Here is a 17,808-nt window from a genome sequence, read left to right as displayed (position 1 = left end):
CGGCGCCGTAAATTATCGTAGAATACTTCACATATCTAAATGGAATTTTCAGGGATTTATGGGATGGATATTTACTTTATCCATACCAATTTTCATGTTGATATCTGCCATAGAAAAGCCACAGCAAACGTTTATTTTGGTATGGGTTGAATGATTATCTTTTGGCGGTGGAGTAAATTATTCCTAGAATAATTTACATATCCAAAATTAAAATATCAGGGATTGATGGGAAACATAGTTTATCTGTTTCTGCCAAATTCCATGGTAATATCTACAATTGAAAAGACACAGCTATCATGTAGCCTTCTTAAATATGCACTTAAATGTAGCAACATTACAGTGAACTGCGTGATAGTGAGCGACATCGGCGATGGACAATACCGATCTCATAAACAATATCCCTCCCGAGTTGCAGCCTGTTATATTTGTATATTAACTCTCTTTTCTAATATAACAGCCCCGAAACTTCAATGTTTTCATACCTAGAAACCTATTTTCACCAAGGTCTCTTATTCATAGGAATCCAAACTCTAGTTTATTGAAACTTAATTTTTCTTATAAATCTTCTTATAGTTCGCTTTTCAGAGCTCATGCTTCATAATATATATATATATATATATATATATATATATATATATATATATATATATATATATCGTTAATTATTGTAATATCTGTCTGAATCTCCCATCATCTTGTCTTACAAAATGTCGCTTCATTTTCTTGAACTTACACATGCTTCATTCACTCGTTTCCCTTTCAATACATGGAACGTTTCTTTTTTATTAGTGTCGAGTGATTTATAATCATTCTTAGAAAAAACTCAATATACAAGATTAAATGAAGCACTTTTAGTAAAATTCTATACATCTTTCACATAAGTTAATGATTCAACATATAAAATCTTTGTAAATGATTTTATGGTATCTCTCCAAAGAAACACGCAGTTTGGATTATATTCTGGCGAACCTGACCTCTCTGTGGGAAGAAGTCAACCAGCTGAAGAGAGAGGTCAACTTCCACGTGCACGATGGAGATATGGATCATGAACACGACCTCGATCAGGTTAGCGTGATAGCTCGGTCTAGTCAAATCTATGTTTTCATGAAAATATTTTGATTCGCTATGTCCTCCATGCCCACCATGAGATTTAGCCACCAATCAAGATCAGATGACTCTGATATGTACTGTAAGCTTTGATTGCTAATGCTAAATCTTATAACCAGCTAGTGGCGGCAATTGTTCACTACAAGGTCCGAACAAAAAATGTGTTTTTTAGACTGGCAACGATTGATCTTATCATTCTGTAGCAGTGGCTCACAAAATTTATGAATAAAACCATTGTATTTGGTTGTATCCTCAACTCTTCTTTTTTTCTTTTTTTTTCTTTTTTTTTTTCATATGTGTAGTCTATTTCTATCCAAGTAATTCTGCCTTTCAGTAATTAAGTTTTGATTGTTCCAATTCTCTGCTCTAATTTAACTCAGTGGTTTCCCTTTTTGACAGACATTGGACGAGGTTGCAGCTTTGGCCCATGAGCACCACGTCCACCACCTGAAGCATCCCCATGAAGGGCATAACGAACATCACAATGAATACTTACTACAGTAAATTACTTATTGTTTTATATTTCACTAGTAGTAACATCAATTTAATCTACATGTTATCATAATCATTGTTAACATAAGCTCCTATACTAATATCATAGATATAATGTCAGTTTCTTAAATTTTCTATTGCTGAGGAAAATAAAATTTCAATACCACACTGCTGGCGACGAAGAGATATGTTTTCTAGATCGTTTCTTTTTTTTTTGGGGGGGTGGGGGGTTGAAGTAGAACTCGCAGCAATAACGATTTTAAGAGGATTATTTAAAGAGTATTGCAATGTGATTCACATAAAGAAAATGACACACGAAGTTCTATAACAGCAGGAAATTTATCTTAAGGTAAATGAAATTTTTAAAAAGATTATTTATAATTGAGATGGACAAACTACACATTAAGTGGTGAAATAAGGTTGTACTTCTCTGAAAAATAGCATTTTCTGCATCGCCGCCATCATTATCATCACCATCTTCATCATTATCCAAGTTCATTTTTAGAAACGTCTCTCGCAACCCTAATTTCGTCCATCAGCGGAATCCATTTATTTCCCATTTAAAGTTTTCAAGTCTCCCTAACAACTTCTATGATTCAAGTCGTTATGCTTTAATTCCTCTAAGTTTCCTAATCATTTAGATTCCTGTTAAAGCAATTAGGTCTTAGTGACTGTAGTTCAAAGGTTCCTTTTGCATTTTCATTTCTTCTTTTCTTCATAAATCTATGTATTTTCCTTAGATACGCCCACATCTTTTCCATGAAAGGTGATAAAATGTCATATATCACAAACCCCAAGTATCTATTACAAGGCCAAAGACGACTTCTAAACTCAACACTTTTTCTTCCTTAGACATTTAGAAACTGCCCATGGTCATGGTGATCATGGTAGTAGTAGTGGAAAACACAGTGGTAGCCATGGTATGACCCCTGGTCATGGTAGCCATGGTATGACCCCTGGTCGTGGTAGCCATGGTATGACCCCTGGTCGTGGTAGTAGCAGCAGCTATGGCGGGAGCCATGGTTATGACAGTGGGGAAGATGACGATAGCCATGAAGAGGACAGTGTAAGTTAAGTCAATGTCTAGTCTGTTATTTTGGATGCATTATCCATGCTCATCATCGCTAAAGAATACTTTTTTTTTCCAAAGTCAGTGTGTATGCAAAAATGTATATCATTATATAAAGCCCAGATACAATTCATGGATCAGGATAGTTTAGTCAATTCATAATTCTGTAATCTAATATTTACATTGACACAGTACAAATGTTAAAAAACCAATGACCATGGACAAATAAATGCATTTTTGGGAAAAACAAATAATTTCCAAAAAAGCACTCCGTTCGGTAAAATGTATAATAGCTTACGATAATATTCTCGTAGATATCCCATTTGAAGAGAAACTTCATCTACACTTGGTTATGAAGGTAATGGTAGCATCTTCCTCCACGTATCATAGTTAGGTCAAATAACAGGTCGTTAAGCAAGGGAAATTCCTTTTTCACCAAGCAGTCTCCTAGAAGAGGTCATGGTGGAAGAGATGGCCTTGTCGATAATTGTGGTGATAGAGGTCGTCGAAGAGGACCAGGTGGAATTCAGAGCAATTGCGGAGACAGATCTAAAAGTGGTGTAAGTATTGTTAAGTAGTAGCAGCAGCAGTAGTAGTAGTTAAAGTAGGGGGAGTAGAAGTGGTGGTGGCTCTGGTAGTGGGAGAGGTTGTTGATATGTAGGTGACATGGTATTACTACGATATAGTAATACTATGTCACCATTATATCTACAACCATGGAAAGTCGAGTGATAGTTATGCTGTTAGTTATACTGTAGTAGAAATGGAGTACTGCTGGATATATGATGAGTGTCTGCAGTAGGTATGTTAGTTATAGTGAGTGTGGCATTTATAGAAGTAACTATAATGGTAGTAGCGATCACAGTCACAAGTTTGCCTTATTATTCCTCTTTCTGGAGAAAAATTCTCTGTCTGAATATAGATTCAAACCTGTTTAGGGAAAGCAGTCTAGAGAATTTTTTTTTTTTCTTTTTCTTTTTAATATAATGAGATATGCATTTAAAGTATATGATATCTTCTCTCAGAAAAGTTAACTTTTTCTCTTCTACTTAAAAGCACTTGTTTACAGGTAAGCAGTTTTGTTAAATATTAATCTAAAAAGCCTATATATATATATATATATATATATATATATATATATATATATATATATATATATATATATATATATATATATATATATACAGTGGTACCTCTGCATACATCCTCAACTAGTTCCAGAATCTTAGAAACTAAATCTATAAGGATTTATTCCATACGTATTTTGCCATAAGAAATAAACTGAAAAATAATGAGACATTCACATAACAAATTATACTTTCTGCAGAACATTGTAAGTTGATGGAGTTCTGTAAGAAAAAAAAAAACTTTTAAACACTACTAAAAGGCAAAATACAATAATAAGGAATGCAATTATATTAAATGAATTTAAATCTCACGTCACTTTACTTTGCTAAGAGGAGTTGAATGCCTACATGGATGGTATTGAGAGAGAGGAGGAGGAAGAAATTTAATTGTTTGTAAGGACTCTCAATCCAATAAAACATCAGGCAAACTTTTCCACGGGTCACTTTCATGCTTTTCAATTATCTTTTTTTTCCTATTCATAATATTCCTGATTATTTTTTTGTTACTTGGCTATTCTCATTAACTTTCCTTGGGCCTATGATTAATTGATTTACTAAAAATTATGTATAAATACTTGCAAATCATGATAACAGATAATTCCTTGGTTCTTTGACTTTAGTTGGACCTTGTTCTAATTTGCATGCAGCCCTTTACTAAGTGATTTTGCTTGTGAAATGAAAATCTTCTACCTTAGTTTGTGTTCATTGGTTTATAGCCATATTTTAGGCATATGCAATGACCTTCTAAGTAACTCTTAACAAACTCCACCATATAACCAATGTCCTCTGGTACTTACTCAGTGAGGATTAGAACCATCTCAGCTAAACAAGCATTGAGAAACTGTCCTCTTACGCGCAAGTCTGATTAATCAATAAACCATGTAACGAATTCAGCCATTTCCATCCATTAGTTGTAATGTCTCTGTAACGTTTCCATAAACTAGCACGATGCTCCACCTCAATTCTGGTTTAGTCTCATAGAATTTCTTCATAAATCCTTTTTCCGTTATCTTGTATCTCTTCAAATGTATTTGTCTTTAAACTGTCATAGTTTAAAGCTTCATCGGAAGGTATACAAGTAAAGACTTAAGAACCTTTACACACTTTAGCCCAGTAATGATATGAGTTAGCATCTCGCCTTGTCCCTATTGGAGTTCTTTATATGGAAATATTTTTTGATGTACTTTTGATACTTTCTTATGTCTCTGTTTTTGAGTACGATTTTCATATCCCAATCTAAACAAATTATGGAAGGAATGCAATGTGGCCTATTCCCAAAGAAAATGCGTTCATTAAGGCTGACTCAGCTGTCTTTTTTTTTCTTTCAGAGTTACAATCCAGGACCAGGACCAAGCCCTCCCCACAGGCGTGGCCATGGTGGATATGGCTATGCTGGACATGGGGAACATGGTGGGCATGGAGGACATAGCGAGCCAAGCCGCCATAGTGCGGACGATGACAGTCATGAGGATGACCATAGCTTCCATGGACTTGACATAAATGCTTTAGGCCACGTCAGCAGCGACGCCCGCCATTACGAGCCTGACCATTATGCTCGAAGCGGCACGAGTGCAGGGAGTGCTCGACTGCCGGCGGGAGCTTCATTCGACGATTGGAAATATGCTCAATGCAACTTAATGCCAAATGCTGATATGCCTAGGTCCCAAGTCAATGGCGAGATTGATATGTCTCAAAAGGTATGTTACTTCTGTTGACTGAAAACACTGCTACATCAAACATAGTCAAAGTTAACAAGTACTTGGATATTTTAACTAAACGAAAATATTTAAAGAAAGGCTTCATCTCATAGCCATCATTTAAAATGTATATCTTGAAAATAAAAAGAAAATTTGCGAAAATAAGAGTGGTTAATAAGTAGGATGATCAGCACAATTACTATCAAAATTAAAATCATCATTGTCTGACTTAATAAATTGGACTCATACTCTTATTAGATGTTTATAAAACTAAGATAACAGTTATTCATAAACAGATTATTTTGTCATGATACATTTCTATTTAATATTATTCGAGACTTGATCCTTTGAAATTTACAACTTGATACATCTTAGTCTCATATTAATTATAAATCATTCTAAGGTTCTTGCCTAAGGTCAAATCTTTTCACTGACTCAAGCATGCCATCAATACATATCTTATTCATCAAGCATTTTTAACAAATACTAATTGGTATTATTGAGAAATAACAGTCCTGTATAATTATTTTTTCTTGGTCCTCAAGAAATATAACTTTTTCTTTCAAAGGCTGGAGGGAGAAACGTTGTCTACTTTGACATTGACGTGAGCGGACTAGACCTCACAAGGGTAAGTGTTGCGTTTCCTGAAACATTTAACATATCCTAAGAAATATCCTCTTAATCTTGAAATAATTCTAAGGAGGGGATCATAATGTTTATTTGGGAATAATTCTAATTTATACTTAAATCAGAGAAGTAACTTTACATGGTATCTTGTGAATAATTATTAATGGCAAGTTTATTTTTAAGGAATTGTTCATAATGGTTTCTCGGTGATTATTCTTTATGGCTTATCAAATCTAAGAAGTCATTCTTCTTGGTTTCTTGGGAATATTTCCTAATGACAAATTACCTGAAGGAATAATTTATTATGGTTTCTCCGAAAAAGGTTCCTAATGCCTAAATCATTTCAAGGCTCAATTCTTAGATGTACCTTAATGATTGTTTTATGAATCGATAGCTTTAAGAAATGATTCCAAAGGATCAGTTTTTAATCGGTTACTTCAAGATTTGTTGAAACAGAGTTCGGTTCTCAAGGTTTGCTTAATATTAAGGAATGGTTCTCAATACGGTTTCTTGGGAATGATATGTAGTTTTAGCTTATTCTAAGGACTGCCTCTTGAAACTGAATATTGTGTATAAAATCTTCAAACTGATAATATCAATAACTTCATATATATATATATATATATATATATATATATATATATATATATATATTTATATATACATATATATATATATATATATGTTTGTATATATACTGTATATATATATATATATATATATATATATATATATATATATATATATATATATATATATATATATACATATATATATATGTATATATATATATATATATATATATATATACATATATATATATATATATATATATATATATATATATATATATATGTATATATATATATATATATATATATATATATATATATATACTGTATATTATCTACTATATACCAAGGCACTGTCCCAATTTTGGGTGGTAGCCGACCTCAAAACAAATGAAAAAAAAGGAGGCGCCGTAACTTTTCTTCTCTATGCTCCTCCCAGCCTGACGAAGGACTCAACCGAGTTCGGCTGGTACTGTTAGGGTGCCACAACCCACCCTCCCCTGTTATCCACCACAGATGAAGCTTCATAAAGCTGAATCCCCTGCTGCTGCTACCTCCGCGGCCATCCAAGGCGACCGGAGGAAGCAGCAGGGACTACCCAAACTGCGTCACAATCGCTCGCCATTCATTCCTATTTGTAGCACGCTCTCTTGCCTATCTCACATCTATTCTCCTATCACCCAGAGCTTTCTTCACTTCATCCATCCACCTAAACCTTGGCCTTCCTCTTGTACTTCTCCCATCAACTCTTGCATTCATCACCTTCTTTAGCAGACAGCCATTTTCTATTCTCTCAATATGGCCAAACTACCTCAACCCATTCATATCCACTCTAGCTGTTAAATCATTTCTTACACCAGTTCTCACCCTCACTACTTCGTTCCTAACCCTATCTACTCGAGATACAACAGCCATACCCCTCAGATGCTTCAACTCAAACGCATTCAATTTCTGGCTCTCCGTTACTTTCATTCCCCACAACTCCGATCCATACATCACAGTTGGTACAATCACTTTTTCATATAGAACTCTCTTTACATCAATGCCTAACCCTCTATTCTTTACCACTCCCTTCACTGCCCCCAACACTTTTCATCCTTCATTTACTCTCTGATGTACATTTGCTTCCACTCCACCATTTGCTGCAACAACAGACCCCAAGTACTTAAACTGGTCTACTTCCTCAAGCAACTCTCCATTCAACATGACATTCAATCTCACACCATCTTCCCTTCTCGTACATCTCATAACCTTACTCTTACCCTCATTAGCTCTCAACTTACTCCTCTTACATACCCTTCTAAATTCTTTCACTAATATATATATATATATATATATATATATATATATATACATGGGCTAATAAAGGCTAAAGATATATATATATATATATATATATATATATATATATATATACATATATATATATATATATATATATATATATATATATATATATATATATATATATATATATATACAGCCTTTATTAGCCCACTGCAAAACAATGGGCTTACACAAAACCTTCAACTTCCGTCTGCTTATGGTCTTTCTGTGCCAGTCCACACAAGCAAACTTTCATAGTTCGTCAATCTATCCTCTTCTCTTTCTTCCTCTGCACCTCTACACTCTCAAGGGACCCATTCTGTTATCCCTAATGTCCATCTATGAGTATTATCTGTCATTCTCATTATATATCCTAGCCCTGTCCATTCCTTTTTCTTACATGTTAGAACATCCTCTACTTAGTTTTCTCTCGTATCCGTGTTGCTCTTTATCTGTCTGTTATTATTATTCCCCTCAGTGCTCTTTCCTTCACCAGCTTATATTCTGAGGCTTTAATAAGGCTCCAAGTTTCTGATGCATAAGTTAATACTTGGGGGGACCATCTCATTACAAACTTTTCTTTTTAGAGAAATTGGCGTCTTACATTTCATAATCTCTTTTTTATTACCAAATGCTCTTCATCCCATGCATATCCTTCTTTTAATTTCGGTCTCGTGTCTTGGGAAAGTACTTACTGTCTGTCTTAAATACGTGTATTCATTAACAATCTCCAGAGTAAATCTCATTTGTTGTCTCTGCATTTTCATTGGTAAAGTTGTACAGGAAGGGGTCTGGTGACCACGGGGCTGGAGTGATGTAGCAATCATGCTTTCGTTGTCCCTTTATCTTATAGGCTTCATTTTACATTTGCATTCTTCCAAGTGTATCCAGCAGTCTCTTTGTGTGTGTCTTTAGAGGTGTGACGAAGGAGGGAGAAGGTTGTGACTCAAAGGCAGGAAGCAATCAACTGAGTACTGTATTAAGGAACACTCTCCCTTATATACAAAAAATCAAGGCAACAGGACATAACATGTTCGAGAGACAGACAATGTTACAGAGCAAAACCGGAGACATGATCATTCAGGTTCTTTTTAGTGTGAGGGAAGAGCGCAGATACAAGCATAATATATACAAAATAATTTATGTACGATCGTGTGACACACGGTTGGTACATGGCTTCCCCTCTAAAAATGACATACTGAACATGTTAAATAGGTGCCCCGAATCTGGAGAGGTAGTAGTAAAAACTGCGCCGATTAGCGGCAGTGAGTGGCTGTAGAAGTCGATGGTTGGGGTGCGAGCGAGTGGTGGATGATGAGTGGCTTTGTTGCCGCTCCGGCTCGTCACGGGGTAGGCGAGTGTGTCCTACGGCATTCATAGGCATGTGTGTCCTACGGCATTCATAGGCGTGTGTGTCCTATGGCATTCATAGGCGTGTCCTACGGCATTTATAGGCGAGTGTGTCCTACGGCATTCATAGGCGTGTGTCCTACGGCATTCATAGGCTTACGGCATTCACAGGAGTGTATGTCCTACGGCATTCATAGGCGTGTATGTCCTACGGCATTCACGTCAGCTTCGGTTGAAGTTGAATAGGTGTCCTCTTCGTCACGAGTGGAGGCGTTGATGCAGGTTTTGAAGGTTATGAAGTGGGTGTCCATAAGGGCACGAAGTAGGTTCACCTCACGAGGAGAGCTGTCTGCGGCAGGGGCCAGGCGAGTGATACTGGTCATTTTCCCGAGGGTGAGCGAAGCCCTTTGGTCCCCCAATGGTTGTTGAGAGAGCTGAAAAGGCGTTGCTATACGGGGGGCTGGCAACGGCGAGTACTGCTGCAGAAGGTATGCGTTGACGGCGTCATAGGAACGGTGAGAGGTGGGGGGTGGGGAGGCAGGAGGAGCGAGTCACTCCGGGGTCACCAATGTGACGAAGCAGGGAGAAGGTTGTGACTCAAAGGCAGGAAGCAATCAACTGAGTACTGTATTAAGGAACACTCTCCTTTATATACAAAAAATCAAGGCAACAGGACATAACATGTTCGAGAGACAGACAATGTTACAGAGCAAAACCGGAGGCATGATCATTCAGGTTCTTTTTAGTGCGAGGGAAGAGCGCAGATACAAGCATAATATATACAAAATAATTTATGTACGATTGTGTGACACACGGTTGGTACAGAGGATAATCTCCTTTGCCAAGGGGAGGAGTCTTTCGAGTCTGTTGTTCAGAGGGCAGTCTCTGTCTGCTTTGATTGACTTAAATATGATGCTGCAATTTCTGATGTCGATCCTAGCTGAAAGGGAAATTAGATTAGTCATGGTTCTTAACAAGCAGAGTCTAATCATATTGGAGAGCCACTGATGAGTTTTATGACACTGTTTTTTACTACTTCTAGGGAGGCTTCTTGAGTTTTGCTCGGTGAGATGAGCGTAGGTGCTGCATAGTCGATGTAGGATCGAATTGATTGAATGTAGAATAGTCTTAGGAGGCTGTTTGATACTCCTTGTTTGAGGGAGGTCATTTGTTTCATGGCTGAGAGGAGAATTTTTTTTTCTCGCTGATGTGGGTTACTTCGTTGGCAGGTGATAGAGTTTTGTTCATGATTTCAACTGGATACATGAATTGTTTCACCTATTATATGGGTTCACCCATGAGGGTGAAATTCGAAGGGTCTTCTAAGTATTTCATGGCCATGGCTTTGGCCTTGTTGATGTTTTAGACCAGGTCATTGCATTTGGCCTGGATCCTGTCCAGTGCCTTCTATGTGGTTTTGCGTGATTGTGCTTTCTGTGGGTAGATAATATGTATGTCATCAGCGTATATGAAGATCTCCACTCCATTTGGGAGGTCTAGCGTGGAAAGATTCTCCATAAGTAAGTTGAAAAGATATGGGCTTAGTATGCCCCCTGAGGAGTTCCATTTTCCAGGGGGATGAATTTCGATTCGAGGTTTTTCCTTGGATGCTGGCTCTGGCTTCTCGGTTTTGTGTGTAATTCCGTCGCCAAATCAGCACGTCCTTTTACTCTTTTCTCTACAAGTGTGAAGAGGATTACTAGAGGGCTGGCTAGCTCAAAGGCTTCCCCAAGGTCAAGAAAGATGACAAAGGCTTTTTTGTCCTTGATTGTTATGAGGTTATACATTCTTAAGTCCCTATGCCTTCTCTGTAGGCATAAAGTCAAGGATGTAGTGGGCTTATTTTGCATTGCAGTCTACTGAGTACCATTCATCCAGGGACTTTCTCAGTGCAGCTAATTAAAGCTATGGGCCGGTGGTCGTCTGGTTCTTTGAGTTTTGGAATGGGTTTCATGTCTTGTTGGTTCCACGTTATTGTTCGGAGTCTTTCAGTGTGTGGTCTGTTGATTAAGTTCAAGTACACCTATTTTTCGGGACTTCCCATGTTCCTTAGCATACTGTAAGTGATTAGGTTGGCTCTAGGGAAATTCTCTTTTCTGTCTTTTGTGAGAGCCATGTTGAGTTCTTTCATTGTATAGGTGTTGTCGGTGTCAGCTATCATGTGGCAGGCTGCTTCAGTAATGTTATTCCTGTTTGGCACAGAGTTCTCTGTCATTTATGGTTTGCAGAGGAAGATTTGTGCTTTTGGCTCAGTCAGCAAAGTTATTTGCAATTCTATTTGTTTCTGCTAATGGGTCTGGGTGGGTGACTCTGTATATACTTTTTTTTTTCAGAGATCTTGTTGAACCAGCCCCATATTTTTGCTAGAGATGTGTTGTTATTGATTTCGTGACACCATGAATACCATTCGCCTATTTTCACTTCCAGTTTAGTGATTTTGACGAGTAGAGCATGAAGTTCATCAGTTCTGTGTCTTCTGAAGAGCTTTCTGGTTTCATCTCCTTGATACGGCTGTTATAATACCTGGCATCCGCATGCTTTGTCCCTGAATACTTTTTTTTTTTTTTTTGAGGCATAGATATACTGGCAGCAGCATCGAGGTGCTTGTAGAAATCCAGTGATGGGATGTAGATGTCATTATGAGGGTTCTTTATATATTCTTGAGCCCACACCATCATAGATTGCTTGAATCTTAGCTAGTTTGCAAAGTCTGGGTTCCACATTTTGGAGGGTAGAGTAGGAGGAATGGTATTTATCAAGTTCAAGGTCAAAATCTATTACAAAGTGATCACTTGTTAGCACAGGATGCAGGAAGGTGAGGTCTAAACTACTGCCCCATAGATGAGCTGTTTCTGACACATTGTTAGGCAATGTTACGTCTGGATATTCTTGCCGGAGGGCGTGCAGGTGTTTGCCTGTCTGGTTTGTTGCCAACATTGAGTGTAGGAATGGGTGATGGGCTTTGAAATCGCCTGCAATGGTTGTATCATCCTCAGGGGCAGCACCAAAGAGCGCTTCTGCATTGATGGTTTTGTTTGGAGATATGTAGAAGTTGTGGACTGTGAGAGTTGTGGCTAGCAAAGACACCTGAACACTTAGTATCTCTGTTTCTGTTCCACAGTCGATGCTTTGTACTCTCTTTGAGGGGATACTATTCTTGATGAGAGTAGTTAACTCAGATATATGGAATATACTTTGGATCCTGAAAATGAGAAAGATACACTCTGTCTTAGGGGCCCCATTCACGCTCAGTTGCAGCCTTCAGGTGAGAACGTTGTGGACGTGGTTTAACTGCGTCGTTGCGTGTATGGCGTGATTTTATTCGTAAGGTTCGAACTGACAGGCGACCGGACAGCTCGAGACCTGTTCGAGCAGGGTTGAATGTATGTGAGGTGTCTTCGGCGTGGCCTGCAGGCTTATCCTCATTCTATGGTTAAAAGTCACAGTAGAAGAATCCTAGTAGGCAAGCACTATGTCAGACATCTTGGTAGATAAAAGATTTTAGAACTAATTCAATGATGTATACAAGTTTATCCCTTGGTGATATAGCTGGGGTTGCTTGTCATCCTGGTTTTGCGGGACATGTCCCAAATTATATCCTCTTGTCCCGTGTCCCAGACTAGACCCTCACGTGATGCTCTTTGTCACGCATTTAGTTCATCGTTAAAAATATATAAATAAATAGAAAAAATATTAACAAATTAAAATCCTTACCTCATGATATACCGTATAATGGTGATTCTTTCCTGAAATTACGATGATGATAATATAAATTGAATAACCAAAACATGTTACTAAAGGTTTACTGTGTTTACATAAAGCAGCCAATCGCGTTTGCAAATTATTAAATTGGTTAGTACCAGGTGAGTGCTGACTATTGAGTAGTAACATACTGTGCCATTTCATTTTAACCCTCCATTACTGCTTGCTACAGCCTATTTTTTTCCTCTTTAAAACTAATAGCATGCAGGCTAAGATGTCAAAACGTAAATGTAAATTTCGTGATGAATAATCCAGCAAGTGGCCATTTATCAAACAAGGAAGGAATTGCTTTGAAGCAACCTGTGGTTTATGCCAGTGTAATTTCAGTATTGAACATTGCGGGAAGAATGATATCACGAGACATTGATTCGGCAAAGCGCACAGAAAGCATTTCCTCCACTTCAAAAAATGATAAAATGACAAACTTCATGATCAAGAAAAACACAACAAACTTCACTATCAAGAAAAACACAGATAGAGAAAATAATATATTGGCAGCATAAGTAGCCATGGCCTCTCATACTGTGCCATCATTCAATTCAAACGATTGTACAAATATACTACTACCATTATTATTATTATTATTACTATCATTATTATTATTATTATTATTATTATTATTATTATTATTATTATTACCTATGCTACAACCCTAGCTGGAAAAGCAAGATGCTAAAACCCCAATGGCTTCAAAAGGGAAAATAGCCCAGTGAGGAAAGGAAATACTACAAGAAGTTTAAGACCAATAACAACACTAAAATAAATCTTTCATATATAAACTATAAATACTTGAAAATAACAAGAGGATAAAAACTTCAAAATAACAAGAGGAAGAGAAACAAGGTAGAATAGTGTGACCGTGTGTACCCTCAAGCAAAAGATCTCTAACCAAAGATAGTGGAAGAACATGGACAGAGACTATGGCACTACCCAAGATTAGAGAACAACGGTTTGATTTAGAAAGTTTTGATGTCTTTTCATGGATGTTATTAGATGTACCTCCAGTATGGGAACAGATACAATCTTCTTGTCTAGTGTTAAAAGACAAAGGCGTAAAAATTCATACAACGTGCTTTTTTGCTTGCGGTCAACTATCAAAATCCTCCTTGATCAACAATTCCAGAAAAAACGTGATGAATGGATGGCTAAGATGTGTCATGAAAGATAGTTTTCCATCCCTCAGCAGTTAGACTTCAAGGAACAGTATTCTGAAATATCCATTTTGTGAGAATATCTATTCAGTATTCATGCTCATAAGGCAAATGTGGTTCTATGATGACTGCTCAATGGACAGACGAAAGGAATAAGTTAGATGTATCAACTATAGACGCTATTTTACAGTGTAAATGGAATACAGATTGTCTTTGCAAAGAATTTTACAGACATGCTTTCCATATGAAAAAGTATATTTGTTTCATAAATATTGATTACTACTCTTCCAAGTTAGTCTCGTTTTCTTTATTTTTTTCTTGTAATTTGCCTTAGATATTAATTTTCCTAGTTTTGCTTCTTCATATCCCATTAAAATGCTTGAAATTTTTCGATACGTCTCTAGATTTTTATATGTTGATCTCTGTGTGTATATACTATATGTGTATGAATTTATCTAGATATAAATATTATAGGCTGAGAATTGCGAGATTTAAGAGTGTCCCGGATTGCTTATCTTGAAATCTGGTAACCCTATATATAGCACATATCATGCAAGTGTCTTTCCTCTGTATACGTGGTGCCACGAGCTTGCGAAATGTATATTCATCCATTCGTAGATAATTAAATAAATCATGAGGCTCCCATACTAAATATGACAACAGGTTTGTGTGTGATAGTAATTCTGTTTTTGCTAGCCATTTCTCCATCCAAACCCTTTTCCTTCTTCTCGGCTGCTTACGTTTCTCGTAAGCTACTATACAAAGAGCTAGAATCTTCAGCTCCCTCTCTGAGAACACCTTCTCCATTGCTGGCCGAGAGTAGACTAACCTGATTTCACTCAGGCCGCCTGCATAATGTATCATGTATGGGTATAATTTCGGTCGTCCGGCCACTGAAGCTCCGCCCCAAACTGGAGACCTGGTGGTAGTACCGGTGCGTGAATGGGGCCCCTTAACAAGGTCTCCTACAGCACAATAATATCTGGATTTTGCACTAAGGATTAGGATTGTGGGAAGGCGAACTTGTTTCTGAGTCTGCAAGCATTCCACTGGAGCACTTTCACTTTAGTGTTGTAGAGAGTTTCTTTGTTGGTGAATGTTTGTATTGGGATTGTTCACTGGAGACACTGAAGAGACTAGGGTACGGAGTTCTCAGGCAGCACTGTTAAAAACAATATCCTCTAGGGCTTGCTGTGAGTAGTTAATTCTATGTGTATTTAAAAAAGTTACTAAGTATATTAGATTATTGTGGCAATGAAGGCAGCCATGGGGCGTGAGGCGCTTGGAGGGCTTCTGACAGTGGATCTCTCGAGACATCCAGGGTATCCTTAGGAGTGGTCCTTAATTCCAGGAGGACTCAGGTAAGCTGAGTAAACCAGTTGGAGTCATTATGATTGCAGCCAGCCATCAAAGCTGCTTTGAAAATAGTCAACAATTTCATTGGCTGCAGGTTTGTAGGTGGTTGTCTGATGTAGAGTGATGCCCAGGAGACTCACTAATGGTGTTCACAATTGAAAAGTGAAAGTGGCACCCCTGTCAGAAGTTTTATGCTCAGGGTACCAAATCTTGCTATCCACCCTGAGATATGGCGGGTGGATGTACACAAGGTGGAGATTGCAGTTTGAATGGGGATGTCTCCAGGCTAATGAGTGAAGCCATCAATGACGGTAAACAGGTAACAGTGTCCTTATGATGTTGTAAGGGACCTACTATGTTGATGTGAATGTGGGCAAAATGACGCTGGGGTCGAGGAAAGGTGCCCACTCCTGAATCCATGTGTTGATGTACTTTTGAAGTTTGACCTGAAGTACAGGCGCAGACACATTCTTAACAGGGCATCAGCAATAGATTCATTTTCCCAGCGACATGTTGAAGGATGCAGTTGTATTTAGCCACTGCAGAGAGATGTTAGCATTGATGGGCATATCAGGTGTAGGACTGTCGAGTGAAGGCATGTACCAGAGACATGTGTTCTCTACAAATGACAAAGGACGTACCCTCTAAGAAGTGGCGAAAGTGACGAACAGCCAAATGCACCGCAAGAAATTCGTGGTCGAAGGTAGAGGAGCCGGATTTTGCTTTAAACAGTTTTCTACTGAAGAAGGCCAATGGGCAGGTCGAGCCATTGACCACCTGCTCTACTACTGCACCAATAGCGACGTCACTGTCATTAGAGATGAGGAGAGGGGCATGTGGGATGGGAAAAGTGAAGCAGCATCAATTAATAGGGCATTCTTTGCTTTGAAGAAGGCCAATCCTTGAAGGGGACCACACTTCAGATCTTTTCCCTTGCCCTTGATGGGGTATAGAGGGGAGCAAGAGTGGCAGCAATATCTGGCAGGAACTGGTGATAATAATAGATCATGCCTAAGAATTTTTGCAGTGCTTTGATGGTCGAGGTAGTGGGGAGAAGTTCTGAAGAGCTGATACCTTCTCAGGTAGGGGATGGATGCTTTCAGGAGTGGTGCAGTGCCTTAAGAATGATAATTCATTGACGTCAAAGGTACACTTGTCGTACTGGACTACAAGGCCATTCTATTGTAGGCGGCAAAGAACGATGTGTCGGTGATGGAGGTGTTCCTCTTTGGTGGAAGAGAACACAAGTATGTTGTCCACGTAACATACATAGAAGGAGAAGTTCTCTTAGATATCATCTGTGAAGTGTTAAAAAGTGGCCTCAGCCTTACAAAGGCCAAACAAATATAATTGAATGTGTATGCACTGAAGGAGGTGGTGATGGCAGTTTTAGGGAGTCTTTTGGGTTCATGACCACCTGATAATACCCCTTCAAGAGGTCGAGAATGGAGAACACTTTCACTTTGTGCAAGTGGGAGATAATATCAATGATGTTGGGGAGGGGATAGGGATCCGATCTGTCGGCATGTTCAGATGCCTGTCATCCTCACAAGGGCACAGGGAGCCATCCTTTCTCAGGACAATGTTTAATGGTGACGACCATGGCCTTGAGTCCTTCTGGCAAAGACCCATGTCTTCCATTTCGGAGAACATTTTTTTAGTGGCTGCCAAACAATCTGGGCCAGACGCCTGAATCTGCCAAACACCAGGGGCCCTGTTATCTTGTAATGGGGACAAATACTTTGCTTGGTGGGAAGCGTAAGCGTTTGGGAAGTTTTGAACAGAAGATTTCCAAGTACGATGTAAGGAGGTGGGTCTGCTGATGAAGTGTGCAAGGTCGGAGGGCTTGGATTAAAGAGATGTCGACGATTATGAGTCTGTTTTTACTAAACATCGATGTGCTACATAAACCAGGAGGTTGGTATGGGTGAGGAAATCCACAACGAGAAGTGGCAATGTTACATTGGCAACGAGGAATTTCAAATATTATTTGGCACTACAAGATGTGTTTTGAGATCAAACACCCAAAGCATCATCGGGTTTCTTAGTGACAAAAGTGGCGGTGGCAAAGGTATGCAATCTATTGAGTGCCCGTTCTAGTTACCTTTACCAGAAGGTTATGTTTTGATAGGTGTATATTTATTTATTTATTCTTGTGTGTTTGTTAGTGAT

The 17,808-nt window shown here is 38.2% G+C and overlaps 1 protein-coding gene across 3 annotated transcripts in view; it reads left to right on the top strand.

The window, feature by feature from the left end:
- LOC137642615 (filaggrin-2-like) overlaps positions 1-17,808 on the top strand; it is a 28,011-nt gene that overhangs the window by 1,828 nt on the left and 8,375 nt on the right. For 2 of the 3 annotated variants that reach the window (XM_068375322.1, XM_068375323.1), the window contains exons 3-8: positions 938-1,065; positions 1,507-1,607; positions 2,452-2,665; positions 3,112-3,228; positions 5,124-5,492; positions 6,061-6,120. In XM_068375322.1, the coding sequence (XP_068231423.1) occupies positions 938-1,065; positions 1,507-1,607; positions 2,452-2,665; positions 3,112-3,228; positions 5,124-5,492; positions 6,061-6,120 (989 nt within the window). The remainder of the gene's footprint in view (positions 1-937; positions 1,066-1,506; positions 1,608-2,451; positions 2,666-3,111; positions 3,229-5,123; positions 5,493-6,060; positions 6,121-17,808) is intronic. The other variant, XM_068375324.1, reaches the window with a different exon arrangement.

This window comes from Palaemon carinicauda, chromosome 6 (genome assembly GCF_036898095.1).
Source record: "Palaemon carinicauda isolate YSFRI2023 chromosome 6, ASM3689809v2, whole genome shotgun sequence".
In the NCBI taxonomy this organism is placed as follows: Eukaryota; Metazoa; Arthropoda; class Malacostraca; order Decapoda; family Palaemonidae; genus Palaemon; species Palaemon carinicauda.
The sequence above is the reverse complement of the archived record's forward strand: the minus strand, read 5'-3'. Positions and strand labels throughout refer to the sequence as shown.